General features: G+C 48.9%; 1 protein-coding gene across 2 annotated transcripts in view; it reads right to left on the reverse strand.

Moving 5' to 3' along the window:
• The window catches only part of LOC121547519 (serine/threonine-protein kinase LMTK1), a 36,998-nt gene extending 17,727 nt beyond the window's left edge, over positions 1-19,271 (reverse strand). Inside the window, exon 1 of one of the 2 annotated variants that reach the window (XM_041858843.2) lies at positions 19,093-19,271. Coding sequence is in view for 1 of the 2 variants with exons in the window: in XM_041858842.2 (XP_041714776.1) it covers positions 6,074-6,099 (26 nt within the window). In the remaining variant the exon portion in view is untranslated. Of the gene's footprint in view, positions 1-6,073; positions 6,140-19,092 lie in introns of those variants that run through there. The other variant, XM_041858842.2, reaches the window with a different exon arrangement.
• Positions 19,272-19,896: the final 625 nt, after the last annotated feature.

The raw sequence follows: 19,896 nt of genomic DNA on the forward strand, positions 1-19,896 counted from the left end.
GTACAGATTAAATTAAATTACTAGTATCTCCTGAATGAAGGAATACAGGATTAATTCAGTGAAAATATTATTCTTCATCAATTTTCATGAAGTGGGCCTACAGTATATTTCCCACACTGTTTCTGAAGGAGGGCAAGTTGTAAGGTCCGGTCGCTACTGTCCTCCCACTGGCAACAAAATCACTGATGCTGGAGTTCCGCTTGACACACTCATGCAGCATCAGGATATTGTTCCCAGGGAGACACACACACACACACTCGTCTTTCAGGTCCTCCCTGTCCCGGGTCTGAAGAAGAAGGGACGGATGGAGTGAAGAGAGGAGTGGAGGAAAGGAGATGGAGAGAGATGGATAGATGGTTGTTAACTCAAATGGAGGAAGGCGCTTGCGTTTCACCCTGGCCCCTGTGTGTTCCTTTAAGGGGCACCCTCCCTCTCTCCTTTTATCCCTCCCTCCCTTCCTCCCTTCCTCCATTCCTCCCTCCCACTTTCTGTATAGTCCAGGAATCATGTCACCTAGCCTGCAAACCCTGGTCCTTCTGTTAGGTCCACTGAAGTTAGCAGCATTGTGCATATGATATAGGCCAGGGTTGAAAAATCCGTGAAACATATACTGTACCAGTCAAAAGTTTGGACACACCTACTCATTCAAGTGTTTTTCTTTATTTTTACTATTTTCTACATTGTAGAATAATAGTGAAGACATCAAAAGTATGAAATAACACCTATGGAATCATGTAGTAACCAAAAAAAGTGTTAACAAATCAAATATATTTTATATTTGAGATTCTTCAATGTAGCCAGTCTTTGCCTTGATGACAGCTTTGCACACTATTGGCATTCTCTCAACCAGCTTCATGAGGTAGTCACCTGGAATGCTTTACCAACAGTCTTGAAGGAGTTCCCACATATGCTGAGCAATTGTTGGCTGCTTTTCCTTCACTCTGCGGTCCAACTCATCCCAAACCATCTCAATTGGGTTGAAGTCGGGTGATTGTGGAGGCCAGGTCATCTGATGCAGCCCTCAACCACTCTCCTTCTTGGTCAAATAGCCCTTACAGAGCCTGGAGGAGTGTTTTGGGTCATTGTCCTGTTGAAAAACAAATGATAGTCCCAGTAAGCGCAAACCAGATGGGATGGCGTATCGCTGCAGAATGCTGTGGTAGCAATGCTGGTTAAGTGTGCCTTGAATTAAGATGTCCTTCCCGTCGGATGCCAGAGTCCGAAACTTCAACGCGAAGTCCTACCCGCCCGAGGGTCGAGAGGCGGGCGAGCGGCTGGTCCACCTGAGGGGACGAGGACAGCGTAGGACTTCGCGTTGAAGTTTCGGACTCTGGCATCCGACGAGAAGGACATCCGACGGGAAATAGCCTGCCGGGACACCATGTTGTCTTTCACGAAACTGGTGGACATGGCCATCCATTTGGACAACCTGCTGGCAGCCAGAGGACATCCTGGTAGGGGTCTGCCTGTTTCCACCCCGGTCACCATGATCACCCAGGAGACTCATTGTGAGCAGATAACTTTTTCGATTATTGAGTCTCCTGCTTTCCCTGTGGTATTAGGTATCTCTTGGCTAGCACTCCACAACCCCACCTTCTCATGGCCGCAGAGGGTTCTCACGGGGTGGTCGCGAGAGGGTAGGTGTCTAGGTGTTTCCGTTGGTGCAACCACGGTGGAAAGTCCAGACGGTACCTCCACCGTGCGCATTCCCCCCCCGAATAACTTGATCTGGCGCACGCGTTTTCTAAGACACAGGTGACAAAATTACCAACTCATCGGGCGGGGGATTGCGCGATAAACCTTCGGGTAGACGCTGTACCTCCCAGGAGTCATGTGTACCCCCTGACGCAGGCTGAAACGGAGGCTATGGAAACATACGTCACCGAGTCCCTGGCCCAGGGGTATATACGTCCCTCGACTTCACCCGCCTCCTCGAGTTTCTTCTTTGTGAAGAAGAAAGACAGCGGTCTGCGCCCGTGCATTGATTATCGATAAACTGAACAAGGAGACGATCAGGTTTAGTTATCCTCTCCCCCTCATTCCTTCAGTGATCGAGTCAATGCATGGGCCGTGCTTCTTCACCAAATTAGATCTCAGGAGTGCGTACAACCTGGTGCGTGTTCGGGAGGGAGATGAGTGGAAGACAGCATTCAGCACAACCACGGGGAATTATGAATACCTGGTGATGCCCTACGGTTTGATGAATGCTCCATCCGTCTTCCAGTCCTTTGTGAACGAGGTGTTTCGGGACATGCTTGGTCGCGGTGTGGTGGTCTACATCGATGACATACTGGTGTATTCTGCTATGCGCGCCGAGCATGTGTCCCTGGTTCGCAAAGTGCTGGCCCGACTGTTGGAAAATGACTTTTATGCCAAGGCAGAGAAGTGTATGTTTTTCCAGCAGTCCGTCTCCTTCCTCGGATACCGCATTACCACCTCAGGTGTGGAGATGGAGGGAGATCGCATTTCAGCCGTGCGTAATTGGCCGACTCCAACCACGGTTAAGGAGGTGCAGCGCTTACTTGGTTTCGCCAACTACTATCAGAGGTTTATCCGGGGCTTTGGCAAGGTCGCAGCTCCCATTACATCCCTGTTGAAGGATGGGCAGTCCCTGCTCCGCTGGTCTGCTGAGGCTGACCTGGCCTTCAGCAAACTGCGGGGTCGGTTCACCCTAGCCCCGGTACTGGCCCACCCCGATCCATCACTACCGTTCGTAGTGGAGGTGGATGCGTCCGAGGTAGGGATAGGCACTGTCCCATCCCAACGCTCGGGCATGCCACCCAAGCTCCGCCCCTGTGCCTTCTTCTCTAAGAAGCTCAGCCCGGCGTAGCAGAACTACGACGTTGGTGATCGGGAGCTTTTGGCTGTTGTCCGAGCTTTGACCGTGTGGAGGCATTGGCTCGAAGGGGCGAAACACCCTTTCCTCATCTGGACGGACCACCGTAACCTGGAGTACATCCGGGCAGTGAAGAGGCTGAATCCTCGCCAGGCCAGGTGGGCCGTATTCTTCACCCGGTTTGATTTTACACGCTCATACATTCTGGGTACGAAGAACGTGAAGGCAGACGCACTGTCCCGGCTGTATGACACAGAGGAGAGGCCCAGAGACAACACCCCCATACTCCCGGCCTCCTGCATTGTGGCGCCGGTAGCATGGGCGATGGACACGGATATAGAGCAGGCATTACGCACAGATCCATCTCCACCTCAGTGTCCAGCTGGGCTGCGGTAAGTGCCTGCTCTTATCCGTGATCGTCTGATCTTCTGGTTCACACACATCACCCTCCTCTGGTCACCCAGGTATCGGTCGTACAGTGCGCTGCCTGATCGGAAAGTACTGCTGGCCTACCTTGGCTAAGGACGTGAGGGTGTACGTCTCCTCCTGCTCGGTGAGCGCCCAGAGTAAGGCACCTAGGCACCTCCCAGCGGGTAAGTTACAAACTTTACCAGTTCCACAATGACCATGGTCTCACCTTAGTGTTGATTTCTTGACTGATCTTCCCCTCTCCCAAGGTAACACCACCATCCTGGTCGTTGTGGACCGCTTTTCCAAGTCCTGCCGCCTCCTTCCTCTGTCCGGTCTCCCCACGGCTCTGCAGACTGCGGAGGCCCTGTTTACTCACGTCTTCCAGCACTACGGGGTGCCAGAGGATATAGTGTCCGACCGAGGTCCCCAGTTCACGTCCAAGGTTTGGAAGGCGTTCATGGAACGTTTGGGGGTCTCGGTCAGCCTGACCTCTGGGTTCCACCCCGAATCAAATGGGCAGGTGGAACGGGTAAATCAGGATGTGGCTAGGTTCCTGCGGTCCTACTGCCAGGACCGGCCGGGGGAGTGGTCAGTGTTCTTGCCATGGGAAGAATATGCCCAGAACTCTCTCCGCCACTCCTCTACTAACCTAACGCCATTCCAATATGTTTTAGGTTACCAACCGGTTTTGGCACCGTGGCACCAGAGCCAGACCGAGGCTCCTGCGGTGACTGGTTTCGGCGCGCGGAGGAGAAGTGGGATGCTGCCCATGTTCAGCTCCAGCGCGCCGTGCATCGTCAGAAGGCCAACGCTGACCGTCACTGCAGTGAAGCCCCGGTCTTCATACCGGGGGATTGGGTCTGGCTCTCGACCCGGAATCTGCCCCTCCGCCTGCCCTGCTGGAAGCTGAGCCCGTGGTTTGTGGGGCCGTTCAAAGTCCTGAGGAGAATCAACGAGGTCACTTATAGGTTATTACTTCCCCCTGATTACCATATTAACCCTTCGTTTCATTTGTCTCTCCTCAGGCCGGTGGTGGTTGGTCCGCTCCAGGAGTCTGAGGTGCGGGAGGTTCCTCCACCTCCTCTGGACATCGAAGGGGGCCCCGGTGTACTCTGTCCATTCCATCCTGGATTCGAGGCGTCGGGTGGGGGGCCTTCAGTACCTCATGGAGTGGGAGGGGTACGGTCTGGAGGAACGGTGCTGGGTCCCGGTGAGGGATATCCTCGATCCCTCCCTGTTGCGGGATTTCCACCGTCGCCATCCGGCTCGCCCTGTCCGCGTCCTCCTGGCCATCGGCGCGCTGCTGGAGCTGCGCATCAAGGGGGGGGGTACTATCATGACTTCTGCAGAGGTTGCCTCCCCTCCTTGTTCGGGCAGGCTTCAGCGTTCATCATCACCAGCTTACTAGCCACAGCCGCTCCATTATTCATCATTCCATTTGTCTTGTCTTGTCAATCACACACACCTGGTTCTTATCCCCTCATTAGTCCTTGTATAAGTGTTCCCTCTGCCCCCTTGTCCTTGTAGGTGATTGTTTATTTGTGAGAGCAGTGTAGCTCGGTGGAGCTACTCGTACCTTATTATTGTCGGGGTAGATATTTCCCCTGTGCCTGTTATTGTTGGAGCTACCGTTACCTTGTATTGCCAGGGTAGATTTTCCCCTGTGCCTGTTTCGCTTGTCGCTATCCAGCGCTATTTGTGTACGACGGAATAAACTCTGCATTCGGTGATTACCCTCCTGCGCCTGACTCCTTCTATCACACTCATCACACTCTGTGAAGCTTTTATTTGGGCTGCAAACTGAGGTGCAGTTAATTGCCGATTTCTGAGGCTGGTAACTCTAATGAACTTATCCTCTGCAGCAGAAGTAACTCTGGGTCTTCCTTTCCTGTGGCAGTCCTCATGAGAGCCAGTTTCATCGTAGCGCTTGATGGTTTTTGCGACTGCACATGAAGAAACTTTCAAAGTTCTTGAAATTTTCCAGATTGACTGACCTTCATGTCATTTCTCTTTGCTTATTTGAGCTGTTCTTGCCATAATACGGACTTGGTCTTTTACCAAATAAGGCTATCTTCTGTATACCAACCCTACCTTGTCACAACACAACTGATTGGCTCAAACACATCAAACACAAATTAACTTTTAACAAGGCACACTTGTTAATTGAAATGCATTCCAGGTGACTACCTCATGAAGCTGGTTGAAAGAATGCCAAGAGTGTGCAAAGCTGTTATCAAGGCAAAGGATGGCTACTTTGAAGAATCTCAAATATAAAATATATTTTGATTTGTTTAACACTTTTTTGGTTACTACATGATTCATATGTGTTATTTTATAGTTTTGATGTCTTCACTATTATTCTACAGTGTAGAAAATAGTCAAAATAAAGAAAAACCCTGAAATGAGTTTGTGTCCAAACTTTTGACTGGTACTGTATATTTTAAAAGATCCAGAGTTATATAATGCATGTATTTAAATACAAGTTCAAATGTAGTCTAAACTATTTGTGCTGTGGTCAATCTATTTACTCAGCATCAGATATTTCTGCTACCTCTTGATATAGATCTACAACATCATCCTTTTCAGTAATTAATTACAGTATCTTTGACTCCCCCTCTTTGGAAGATTGTGATCTGATGGGCCACATTGAAAGCGGCATCCATCTTTGCTCAGATTTCAGGTGTAGGGATAGGGTGGGTGGATAGTTGTTCCATTCCCTAATTTATTGTTGTTTTTCTAACTGGGGCAAAGCATAGAATATCCCTTCTCCACTGCCCCACATGCTATTAATACCCCTCCCCAGGGTAATAACAAGTCTATATCTACCTCTCCTCTTCCCAGGTCTTCAACATTAACGATCACTTGATGACAGTCCAAAGAAATGCAATGAACCAGTCCCACAATGCAATGCAATGGCCTGGGACACTTGTCCATGTAAAGACCCTTGTGGGCGGAGTCAGGGACAGAGCGTACCAATAGTAGACCTAACCAAGGCCCAGCACTACCCGAAAAAGGGGAGGGAGGGGGGTCGCTTTGCTTTTATAATTGGGTTGGCTGTGAGTTTGCCACACCAATTGAGTTGTAACACACGCACATTCGCAGGCCTGGGGGACGGGGACCGGGAGACCTGCGTAACTATCCTTTTACACTAGAGGCGCAGAATCATCATATCCAGCCAACAGACGACAAGTGACACCAAACAATCCGTGAGAGGAGGGTAATTGGAGCTCACCGGGATTATTCTGAGCATGCAAAACACACACACACAGGGCTTATTCTGAGCAGTGCAAAACAGTGACGCCCAAGCAGGGTGAGCGACACATGACGCTCTGCACTCTAACCGTCCAGACCATGCAGCATTGCACTCTGGGTAAAACTGTGAAATGAGCCCTCCACCACCCAGGGCCCTAGCAGCCCTGTCTACAGCCTTTATTTGGACATGTCCGGAAGATAGCGTCTCACTTCTCATTCTGGCGTTTTGGGGGTTAAGGTGAAACTAGACACTGAAACAACAACAGCCAAAGTGGTAAACATGTCAGCTTATTGTGTCATGTCAGTAGTATCTTAGTATCTTAGTAGCAGATTATTGGGTCTTTAGAGCGTTTGCTGAGGAGTTCCTATAATATGATGACATAAATCTAAGATACATTTCAGAGAGCTGGTAATGTATTTATGAGCCTCTGTTGACACCAGTACTCCTGCTCTTCCCGAGTTGAGACCTGGACATGGCTGAACAAGCAGGACTGATGCCAATAATGCACTACCATTTTGGGCAGGTGTGTGCTCATCAAGTGTGTGTATGTGCATGCGTGCTTGCGTGTTGTGTGTGCTTGCATGTGTGTTTAAAAAAGTATTGAGTGGGGCCAACTTAGCCAAATGTATTCATCCGTGTTCATTTCCCGGTACGGGCAGAACATGGTTTACTGGAATAAGGAACTCTATACTACAGTATACTGTACAGTAACCTGTAATGGTACCTCCACCCCTCAACATAAAGTCTAAATGTAGATACCCTGAACACATCCCTAAATAGGAGTAAACACTAAGTAGAAGTAAACACATATACAGTATGTACAGTGCCTTCAGAAAGTATTCACACCCTATTCCACATTTTGTTGTGTTACAGCCTGAATTTAAAATGGTTTAAATTGAGATTTTGTGTCACTAGCCTACACACAATAGAGTACAACAGTATGAGACATAATACCCATAAAACCTAGCGGTCAAACAGGGAAATGGTTCCAATCTTTTTCCCATAGGGGATTTTAGGAACACTTAAAATAAGGGCTGTGTTTCATGTAGGCTTACCCTGGCGTGACGTTTTGATAACCCTGTAAATCTCTCCAGGACAAGGTGACTTTTATCAATATTTTCTCCTGTATTTACCCCCCAAAAATGAAATGCTAATTAGCTGCTAATGTGGCTATCATAAAGATCTACAAATGCCATTGTGATCTGGACGAGACTGCCGAATCGAGGCAAAGGTAAGAATCACTGGATTAACTATCTAATGGTAGGTAAATGTGGTAATGAATAAATTGGCTACATTTCTTTAAATGAACAATTCTGTGAACTGCCTTGTGCAAGTTCTAAATTGACACACTACCTGTTAGCAAAGGTGTCAGCTAGAGATGACGTGCAGGAGCTTGCAGGGAATTGTAGTTTTGTATGATGTCTACTTTGATGCTAATTAGCACTTTGAGAGTAAATAGAGTCTGAGAGTAAATAGAGTCAAATATATTGATAAAAGTACCTTGTCCAAGAGAGATTTAAATAGTTATCAAAATGTCACGCCACGGTAAGTCTACACAAAATACAGCCCTTATTTTAAGTGTTTCTAAAATCCCCTAAGCCAACTGACATACAATCATCATATACACTGCTACTCTGTTTATCATATATCCTGATGCTGTCACGACTTCCGCCGAGGCTGCCCCCCCTCCTGGTTCGGGCAGGCTTCGGCGTTCGTCGTCACCGGAGTACTAGCTACTGCCAATCCCACTCTCATCACTCCACTTGTCATGTCTTGTCAATCACACACACACCTGGTGTTCATTCCCCTAATTAGTATGTGTATAAGTGTTCCCTCTGTTCCCTGTGTCTTTGTGAGTGATTGTTTGTTGTGAGAGTGTGTAGCTCGGTTGAGCTACATTTCACTGTGTTATTGCCAAGGTGGATGTTTTCCCTTGTATAGTTTCGTTTGACATTTGGGGCATTTGATTAATGCAAACGGATTAAACTCTGGACTTCGGTATTTTACCTCCTGCGCCTGACTCCTTCTTTCACACCTCGTCACAGAATCACTCACCTGATCTGATATGGAGTCAGCAGGAGAAGACTGCATGCCTGGAGTTGTGGCAAGGGTCCAGGAGCGTTCCTCGATGTTGGCCAGCTTGGGGGAAGCGATGGATCGGGTTCTTCAGGTGGTAGAACGCCTGGAGAGGAGAGGATCCGATCTATCGAGACCAGCTGGTCAACCGGATCCAGACACCTACACCCCAGCCCCTGGAGGGATCCAGATATCCCGGCCACCGGCGTTTGATGGGACGGCAGCGCGATGTAAGGGATTCCTACTCCAACTGGAGTTGTATTTCTCCAGCATCAGGCCGGAGCCCAGGGAGCGGGAGAAGGTATCCGTCCTCGTTTCCTGCCTTTGTGGGAGAGCCCTGGAGTGGGCCAACGCGGTGTGGAACGAGGGAGTTGGAGAACTACGGGGAGTTTGCAGCGGGGTCCGGATGGAACAAGCGGGCCCTGATCGACCATTTCCGGTGCCACCTAAGGGAGGACGTCCGACGGGAGCTAGCCTGCCGGGATGCCATGCTATCGTTCTCCTAACTGGTGGACATGGCCATCCGGCTGGACAATCTGCTAGCAGCCAGAGGAAGTCCTGGTACGGGTCTGCCCGTTCCCACTCCGGACGACTCTGACCCCAAGCAGATGGAGCTGGGGGGAGCCGCCGGTCGAGAGAGCGCAGGAGGACAGCGACAGTGCCACTCTGGTGGCACTAAGGGACAATCCACCTCACGTCGCAGTCAACGTTATTTTGGGACTGGAGGCGGTAGGCAGGGTACTCACGCATCACCCCAGGTAACGAACACCCAAACGTGTTCAGAGCCCTTTGCGGTACACTGTACTTTGTCTATCTCCTTTCCCGATCACTTGGTAGGTTCCCAGTGTAAGGCGCTAGTCGACTCAGGCGCAGCTGGGAATTTTATGGACAGGGAATTTGCACACCATCAAGGCATTTCATTGGTTCCCCTAACCATTCCACTCCCCATCAGAGCACTTGATAGTCGATTATTAGGGTCCGGGTTGGTTAAGGAAGTTACGATACCAGTCACCATGATTACGCAGGAGACGCATGTTGAGCAGATCACCTTCATGATTATTGAGTCTCCTGCTTACCCTGTAGTCTTGGGTATGCCATGGTTAGCCCTTCACAACCCCAATTTCTCATGGACGCAGAGTGTTCTTACGTGTTCTTACTTGAGTGTCTAGGTGTTTCCATTGGTGCGACCACGGTGGAAAGTCCAGACGGTACCCCCACCGTGCGCATTCCCCCCGAATACCATGATCTGGCGCTCGCGTTTTCCAAGACGCAAGCGACTAAATTACCACCTCATCGGGAGGGGGATTGCGCGATAAACCTTCGGGTAGACGCTGTACCTCCCAGGAGTCATGTGTATCCCCTGTCGCAGGCTGAAACGGAGGCTATGGAAATATACGTCACCGAGTCCCTGCACCAGGGGTATATACGTCCCTCCACTTCACCTGCCTCTTCGAGTTTCTTCTTTGTGAAGAAGAAAGATGGTGGTTTACGCCCGTGCATTGATTATCGACCACTGAATAATGTGACGGTACGATTAAGTTATCCTCTTCCCCTCATTCCTTCAGTGATTGAGTCAATGCATGGGGCCCGTTTTTCCACCAAATTAGACCTCAGGAGTGCCTACAACCTGGTGCGTATTCGGGAAGGGGATGAGTGGAAGACAGCATTCAGCACAACCTCGGGGCATTATGAATACCTGGTGATGCCCTACGGTTTGATGAATGCTCCATCCGTTTTCCAGTCCTTTGTGAACAAGGTGTTTCGGGACATGCTTGGTCGCGGTGTGGTGGTCTACATCGATGACATCCTGGTGTATTCTGTTACGCTCGCCGAGCATGTGTCCCTGGTTCACAAAGTACTGGTCCGACTGCTGGAAAAATTATCTTTATTCCAAGGCAGAGAAGTGTGAGTTTTTCCAGCAGTCAATCTCCTTCCTCGGATATTGCATTACCACCACAGGTGTGGAGATGGAGGGAGACCACATTGCAGCCGTGCGTAATTGGCCGACTCCAACCACGGTAAAGGAGGTGCAGCGCTTCCTTGGCTTTGCCAACTACTATCGAAGGTTTATTCGGGGCTTTGGCAAGGTCGCAGCTCCCATTACCTCCTTGTTGAAGGTTGGGCCGTCCTGGCTCCGCTGGTCTGCTGAGGCTGATTTGGCATTCAGTAGATTGCGGGGTCTGTTCACATCAGCCCCAGTACTGGCTCACCCCGATCCATCACTACCATTCGTAGTGGAGGTGGATGCATCCGAGGTAGGGTTAGGAGCTGTCTTATCCCAATGCTCGGGCACGCCACCCAAGCTCCACCCCTGTGCTTTCTTTTCTAAGAAGCTCAGCTCGGCGGAGCAGAACTACGGCGTTGGTGATCGGGAGCTGCTGGCTGTTGTCCGAGCTTTGACGGTGTGGAGACATTGGCTTGAAGGGGCAAAACACCCTTTCCTCGTCTGGACAGACCACCGTAACCTGGAGTACATTCGGGCAGCGAGGAGGCTGAATCTTCGCCAGGCCAGGTGGGCCCTCTTCTTCACCCGGTTTGATTTCACACTCTCATACATTCCGGGTACGAAGAACGTGAAGGCAGATGCTCTGTCTCGGCTGTATGACACAGAGGAGAGGTCCAGAGACAACACCCCCATACTCCCGGCCTCATGCATTGTGGCGCCGGTAGTATGGGCGATGGACGCAGATATAGCGCAGGCATTACACACATATCCATCTCCACCGCAGTGTCCAGCTGGGCTGCAGTACATACCTGCGCTTATCCGTGATCGTCTGATCTACTGGGCACACACGTCATCCTCCTCTGGTCATCCAGGTATCGGTCGTACAATGCGCTGCCTGACCGAGATGTACTGGTGGCTACCTTGGCTAAGGACGTGAGGGTGTATGTTTCCTCATGCTCAGTGTGCGCCCAGAGTAAGGCAACTAGGCACCTCCCAGCAGGTAAGCTACAACCTTAACCAGTTCCACATCGACCATGGTCTCACCTGAGTATTGATTTTCTCACTGATCTTCCCCCCTCCCAAGGTAACACCACTATCCTGGTCGTTGTGGACCGCTTTTTAAAGTCCTGCCGCCTCCTTCGTCTGCCCGGTCTCCCCACGGCCCTACAAACAGCAGAGGCTCTGTTTACTCACGTCTTCCGGCACTACGGGGTACCAGAGGATATAGTGTCCGACCGAGGTCCCCAGTTCACGTCTAGAGTATGGAAGGTGTTCATGGAACATCTGGGGGTCTCGGTCAGCCTGACCTCTGGTTTTCACCCAGAGAGCAATAGCAGGTGGAAAGGGTGAATCAAAGATGTGGGTAGGTTCCTGCGGACCTACTGTCAGGACCGGCCGGGGGAGTGGTCGGTGTTCCTGCCATGGGCAGAATATGCTCAGAACTCTCTCCGCCACTCCTCCACTAACCTAACACCCTTCCAATGTGTTTTGGGATACCAACCAGTCCTTGCACCGTGGCACCAGAGCCAGACCGAGGCTCCCGTGGTGGATGACTGGTTTCGGCGCGCGGAGGAGACTTGGGACGCTGCCCATGTTCGCCTCCAGCGCGCCGTACGTCGTCAGAAGGCCAACTCTGACCGCCACCGCAGGGAGGCCCCGGTGTTCGTACCGGGGGATCGGGTCTGGCTCTCGACCCGGAATCTGCCCCTCCGCCTGCCCTGCCGGAAGCTGAGCCCGCGGTTTGTGGGGCCGTTTAAAGTCCTGAGGAGAATAAACGAGGTGACATACAGGTTGTTACTCCCCCCTGATTACCGTATTGACCCCTCGTTTCATGTGTCTCTCCTCAGGCCGGTGGTAGCTGGTCCGCTCCAGGGGTCTGAGGTGCGGGAGGTTCCTCCATCTCCTCTGGACATTGAGGGGGCCCCGGCGTACTCTGTCCGTTCCATCCTGGATTCGAGGCGTCGGGTGGGGAGCCTTCAGTATCTCGTGGAGTGGGAGGGGTACGGTCCGGAGGAACGGTGCTGGGTCCCAAGGCGGGACATCCTCGATCCCTCGCTTTTGAGGGATTTCCACCGTCGCCATCCAACTCGCCCTGCTCTGCGTCCTCCTGGCGGTCTCCGAGGCCGGGGTCGACGCACTGCTGGAGCCGCGCGTCAGTGTGGTGGTACTGTCACGACTTCCGCCAAGGCTGCCCCCCTCCTAGTTTGGGCAGGCTTCGGCGTTCGTCGTCACCGGAGTACTAGCTACTGCCGATCCCATTCTCATCACTCCACTTGTCATGTCTTGTCAATCACACACACCTGGTGCTCATTCCCCTAATTAGTATGTGTATAAGTGTTCCCTCTGTTCCCCTTGTCTTTGTGAGTGATTGTTTGTTGTGAGAGTGTGTAGCTCGGTTGAGCTACATTTCACTGTGTTATTGCCAAGGTGGATGTTTTCCCTTGTATATTTTCGTTTGACGCTTGGGCCGTTTGATTAATGCAAACGGATTAAACTCTGGACTTCGGTATTTTACCTCCTGCGGCTGACTCCTTCTTTCACACCTCGTCACAGATGCCTAGTCACCTTACCCCTATACATACTGTATCTACCTCCACCACTCCAGTATCCCTGCACATTGTAAATATGGTATTGGAACTGACCCTGTATTTAGTATGCTTACTTACTTTCTTGTGTTCTTCTTATTTCTTATTTTTATTTATTGTGTGTTTTTGTTCTACCTTTTGTTATTTTTAGTATTAAATTGTTATTGATTACTACATTGTTGGGTTTAGAGCTTGAAAGAAAGGCATTTCACTGTACTTGTGCATGTGACATTAAAACTTGAAACTTGAAACTTGAACTTCCCTCCAAACCACTGACAGTAAGTCAGGTTCTCTCAGGTCGGCAGGTAGCCTAGCGTTTAAGAGCGTTGGGCCAGTAACCAAAAGGTTGCTCGTTTGAATCCCCGAGCCGACTAGGTCAAAAATCTGTCGACGTGCCCTTGAGCAAGGCACTTAACCTTAACCACTCTGGATAAGATAATGTAAATGTTACTCAGTGAACTCCAAAACCCATGTTGTGACTGTATCCTACCACTAGACGGCAGATAAGCCCATGTCATGACAGTATCCTACTAGAAGAGCTTGTTTCAATCAGCCAGTGTGTGTAATGGATGGAAGTAGACCTTATAGGGTCATGCATGTCTAATAGATGATGTGGCGCTGCTGTGTCATGGCTATTTAAAAATAAAAGAGCCATGTCAGTCTGGCAGCTCTCCCGCCTGCCTCTCTCTGCCTGGGTTCTGGGTGGTTACCGTGGTGAGGAGAAGAGATTAGGAGATCAAATGACCCAGTTTGAACAGGAACACAAATAATAAATATAGCTATCCTGTCTATAGCTGTACTGTCTATACCTATGCTATCTATAACTGTCTAAATCTATACTGTAAGGTTCAGTTGCCCTGGACTTTTGGTACATACAGATGTAGGATCTTAATTTGATCACTCTTTTGTTGCTGATAATTTTCCTGCACAGCAGGAAATGCACACTTGTATTCAACGTTTAAAAAGGCTTCTAAAGTTAGTAATTTCCACTTTAAAATGTTAGACTTGATTTGCGCTAATGAAAAATGTGTCAACCCCTACAAAAAAAATCAATTAATTATAATCCACATAATAATTCACCTGTCCTGTTGCTCCAGGATTATTTTCCTGCTGTAGCAAACTGGCTCAAATGAAGATCCTACATATGTACATACCAGTGTTTAAAACAAGACAATATCCACTTTAACATACTCTGCAGAATGTTTGTAAAGGGTTTATTAAGGGTTTATTAGGTAGTTAATTGACTGTTAACGCAACACTAGGCTGGACTGTGAACTGTTGGTTTGGTCTCTGGGGAGAAAGAGGGGATTGGAGGGTTCGGGTTCATAGGATGTAGGGGGGTGGGGGTCGTGGGGTGTGTAGGAGGGTGGGGGGTGGGTCGGGGTGTGGTTAGGGTGTTTAGGGGGGTGAGGGGTTAGTCAAGACGAGCACTGGCACACCTAGGCCTGTCATGACATCATCAATCTGTACAACCTCATTTTAGGAATTAAAAAATTAATCATTAAAATGGTTACAGTATATATTATTACGGTGTTACTCAACATTGTTTGAGTCTATAAAAGTGAGCGTAGGGATTGTAGAAAGTAAACTGAAACTATGACTGTGAAACTATGACCATGTAATGGTACACATAAGAACATGTCAATGCAATGTATACAGTACTGTAATAGAAGCGGGAGACCAGCTTAGAGCAAACTGATATTTCAGCAATAACATGAAGCTAGCACTGAGCCGCGGAACACACAATCGCTGAGAAATTTGCTAGCGACGCCGAGAGGCAGAGGACTGTTGGGTAAGTGTTGAAAAGCTAGACTCAACTCTGACCTGCACACACACACACACACACACACAATCATAATCCAAGATGGACAGCTGTAGAACTCTTGGATGGTGTGAAGTGATCATTCAGTCAGCCACACTCAGCCACAACCACTTTCAGATACTAAAACAGTCCCACTGGGACAGCTGGTCTGGAGGGAGAGGACACAATGTACACACAGTAGCCTGAGAATCTAATGATTGACAAATTGGCAAACACATTCCCTAACTGGAGAGCTATATCAAATGAAATAGTTTTTGTGGTTTCCGAGGACTGGCCAGCGATGTTCTAATTGAAAGCCTCAGCTATCTCTGCTCTGTGCTTCTCCTATCCCCCATCCCAACCTCCTCCAAGGGGTCTTGGGGAGTCCCTGTCCCTCCAACCCCTCCTGCCACCCCACCCTTCACTCACCCACCACCGGACAGAGAGAGACTGTCACTCATGCTCTAAGCCAACTGGCATCAGCATGGCCCTATTCCAGTTCAGGGAGGGGGTCCTACTCCAGTTGCATGGTGCAACTATATTTCGTTACAAAATGTAATGAGTCAGGGTTATCCCTGGTTACGAATTAAACAGACAGGAAACAGAAGATAGAGGGACAGAGAGAGACAGACGGTGAAGGGTATAGGCTACACATGCCTAAATAGATTTCCACATTTAATAAATAGCTTACATGACACTTGTTGCAGACTAACTCACTTATGATTAAAATAATTGCAGTTTAATTCATATCAATGTTTTTTTGTTGTTGATGGTTTGCTGCTTCTATCCCCACTCTTTAAATAGAGTCGCTGGCAAGCTGCATTCTTTACATTTTCGTGCCAACTGATGGTAGCCAATGGCTAAAGCACAGAGATGAAAATACAAGTTTTAATTTAAACCAGTACATGAAATAGGCTACAGCACAGTGCAGGGTGGTGGACGCAAAGATCCCTGTTGATTTTAACATTAAAGAAAATTATCTGATAAGCCTGTCTAACCCAAATCTCTTAACAGAGAGGGGGAGAGAGAGAGGGGGAGAGGGGGGAGAGAGAGAGGGGAGAGAAAGGGGGAGAGAGAGAGGGGGAGAGAGAGAGGGGGGGAGAGAGAGAGAGAGAGGGGGAGAGAGAGGAGAGAGAGGGGGAGAGAGAGGGGGAGAGAGATAGGGGAGAGAGATAGGGGTGAGAGAGAGGGGGAGAGAGAGAGGGAGAGAGAGAGGGGGAGAGAGAGGGGGAGGGAGCAAGGGAGAGAAAGAGAAATAAAGAGAAAAAGTGTCTGCAATAAAAATAACGCTGCACCTGCTGATGTGGGTGTAGAAGGGAAACCTGATAGACAATGGCTTAATCTCAGGGAATTACAGTAGACTAGCTAACACAGGCCTATGTAATGGCCTGGTGAAATCACACCAGCAGAGGGTGATATGTGTGTGTGCGTGAGGAAGTCTCTCTCCGGCCCCCTGAGATACAACTGGCCAAATGTCCCAGGGCTGTTCAATCCCTGTCCTCAGGACTTGGGAGCCACACATGGTACATGCTTTTATGCCAACGCAACAACACCTGATTCAACTAAGCCTGGGTCACAGCCAAAGGGTGTCTTTAACTGGGACGGAGTGTTGGTTGAAACGTTGTCCATTTAATAAAGAAAGGTAATTGGGAACACATAACAGAGGACAGGTTCATTTTATTTGCTTTGAAGTGTTCACTCAACCCACTTGATAACTTCCTCCACATAATAGTACACCTATAAAATGTCTGGTAATTTTCATCCCTTGGCAAAAACTATGTCCTGTTGTGTTTATCCTCCCCTCCCAAACCCAGTGAGTAGCCTAACCTTGGCTCACATGCAGACTGCAGAGTGAGTGTGAGGGAAGGTGCTTAGGTTGTTGTTGTGGAGGGGATAGGGTACTCAGCCAGCCTGGCAGTAGCTTAGGCTGGAGTAAGGAGTAACGTGAGCAGTGATGATCAGAACGTGAGCAGCAATCAGACAGAACACTCTGTCTTGTTTTCCTTTGGTTCCTGTGGATTTATAGCCAAGAGAAGTGGGACAGGGTCACAACAGGGCTCCCATCAACACACACGCACTCACTCACGCATGCACACACACATGCACGCACACACACACAGGCATGTATGTATGCACGCACACACGAACACACACACACTTAAATCTTGAGTGATTGATGTCAAAGCGTCAGGAGAGCAAAATAAAACTGCTTGGGGATGGCGAGGCCTTGGGATGAGAAGTGGGGTGATGGGATTTGGTGGGTCTGGGTGAATTTGAGAGCGCTATCGGTATGTCCCCCACCACAGCTGGTCCAATGGAAATAGACAGAGGTGTAACTGAGCCCAGGGGAGAAGAGGAGCAATCGCTTTCCCCAGGATGGATGGAGTTCAAGCAATCTCTCTCTCTCTCTCTCTCTCTCTCTCTCTCTCTCTCTCTCTCTCTCTCTCTCTCTCTCTCTCTCTCTCTCTCTCTCTCTCTCTCTCTCTCTCTCTCTCTCTCGCTCTCGCTCTCTCTCTGTATCTTTATTCTCTCGAGGGGGCAAATGTTTAAAACATTAAAAAACACTACATGCTATAAACAACTATCTTAATTATATTTGTACACAGTAATTACCCAATGACAATATCCTGTGTGTACAACATGGCAGATAGATACGAAGCCCAAAGCCCATACCCATAGCAGCCAGTTAGTGGGCTGAGCGAGCGAGCCCAGGCGGGCTGCAGATCTCTGTGTCTGTCTGAGTGTAAGAGGAGTACAGTAGGCTGAATAGCTAAGCAGCTGAGCCCCAGATATACTCTCTGTGACTTCACCAATACCTTATCAGTGGTAGAAATGTTGTCCATAAACAGCATACAGTATCAGACCTGCAGACATAAGTCATTTTTTAGTGTACTCTTTTTTTTCCATTCACACTCTGAAATGTGCACAAACCCTAGTCAAAACAGGATTTGTTGTCTTTCAAATACTTAAGGTTCACTTCATTTAGCTTGCTCGATGAAGCGGGACCAATGGATAAAAAGCCAGATAAAGAATTCAAGCAAAAAGCCCAAACCCAGCAGGTCAGCAGGTTCTCACTCTAGCCTCTTACCCTGGGAGTGAGAAGAGAACGCTGCCACCGCCTGGTTGGCTTGGCAGCTGAGAGACCGTCCTCATGTCTGTCAGAGTGACACAGCGATTCCAAAAGGACTCAGCTCTCACCACACCAAAATAGCACCAAACAATCCCAGCTAGGCATGAGCTGATTAAAACAACTATGTGGCAATCATGGTCCAGGGATCTGGGGGAGCACCCTCAGGAGGCTAATGTGTTTTACCATCACTCTGTTTGAATACTCTGTTGTCACAGCAAATTTTCCTGCGGAGCAGGAAATGCAAATTATAGTGTATTCAAGGTTTAAAAAGCACTCTAAAGTTCGTAATTTCCTCTTTAAAATGTCAGACTTGATTTATCCTAACAAAAAATGTATCAACCCCTACAAAAATGTCCAAATAATAATTCACATTTCCTGTTGCTGCTGGATTATTTTCCTGCTGTGAGAAACTGGTCAAATGAAGATAGTACACGTTAATGTGTGTTTTACTTTCCTCTGAACTAACCAGTGTGTCAGTGTGTGTTTTAGTGTTTCCATAGTTAGCAGTTAGACACAGCTCTAATGATGGAGTGCAGATCCCCCAAGAGGACATATGGACAAGTTATTACACAATAATTGTATAGAAATTTTTTGCCCATAATACAATTAAGCAATAAGGCCCGAGGGGGTGTGGTATATGGCCAATATACCACGGCTAAGGGCTGTTCTTTGCACGACACACCGCGGAGTGTCTGGACACAGCCCTTAGCCGTGGTATATTGGTCATATATCACAAACCCCCGAGGTGCCTTATTGCTATTATAAACTGGTTACCAACGTAATTAGAGCAGTAAAAATAAATGTTTTGTAATACCCTGATATACCACGGCTGTCAGACAATCAGCATTCAGGGCTCGAACCACCCAGTTTATGATCCCTTTTTGATAGATTAACAACACAAACCCAAACAATTCCGTCTTGTCAGGTTTCAAAATTACATCATATCTGGCAAAGTGGATACAGTAAGCTCTATCAACCAGCACAACACAAAACAGGACTACAATGACAAACACAAAATCCCAATCACAAAAATATATAATTTCCCTCCTACTCACCACTATGGTTCTCCATGTAGAAGAAGGCTGCTCTGCTCCTTAGACCCCTTGTCTTTCCTCCTCCACCTCCACTACTACTGTGTCTTGTCTTCAGGAAACGACATAGCACAACAACATCCACACACAGCTAAAACATCAAGTAAATCTGTACAATCTCTACGTGCACAAGCTCTACCGCCCATCCCTCTTCCCCTCTCCCTCATCCCCCTCTCCTCCTCTCCTCCATCACACAGGAAACCTGGCCTTCCTGCAAACAAGCGTCGGAGCATGGAACGGGGACAAGGCCGCGGCCGGGGGCAGGTATGGAGGGAGAGGATGTTTTTGTCGTTCCTCAACCCCCTGGCTGAGAGGCCTGTGGTCGTCTATCCTGAGGAAACCGGCTCACGTCATTGGTGCTCAGAGGAGCTCTACAGCTCCAGCCATAGGCCTGCACGTGCTCAGTAGCAGGCCCACAGTGACACAGACACCATCGCTGCAGAGAGGGCCCCGGGCTGATATCAACAATGACCCCCACATGGGAGCAATGAAATAGCTTTATTATTAGGGATAGTTGGGATACTGTAAGTCATCATTCCCCAATGTTTCATGTAAGGGTAAAGGTGTCAAGGTCAGTTCAAGATCTTTATCGATATGTTTCTCTCCAAAGCTAGTTGCTGTTGAACCAGCAGGAAACATTACACTTTACTGTTTCCAAGCCAACGGCCATTATCCATTTACTGTACATAATAGGCTACAGTAGAGCCTGGCCACCTGTGAATGTGTGAATAATCCAGCAGGTGGCTGTTCAGTAAAACAGGCTCTTCA

The sequence above is a fragment of the Coregonus clupeaformis genome, chromosome 31 (genome assembly GCF_020615455.1).
Source record: "Coregonus clupeaformis isolate EN_2021a chromosome 31, ASM2061545v1, whole genome shotgun sequence".
NCBI classification, from domain to species: Eukaryota; Metazoa; Chordata; class Actinopteri; order Salmoniformes; family Salmonidae; genus Coregonus; species Coregonus clupeaformis.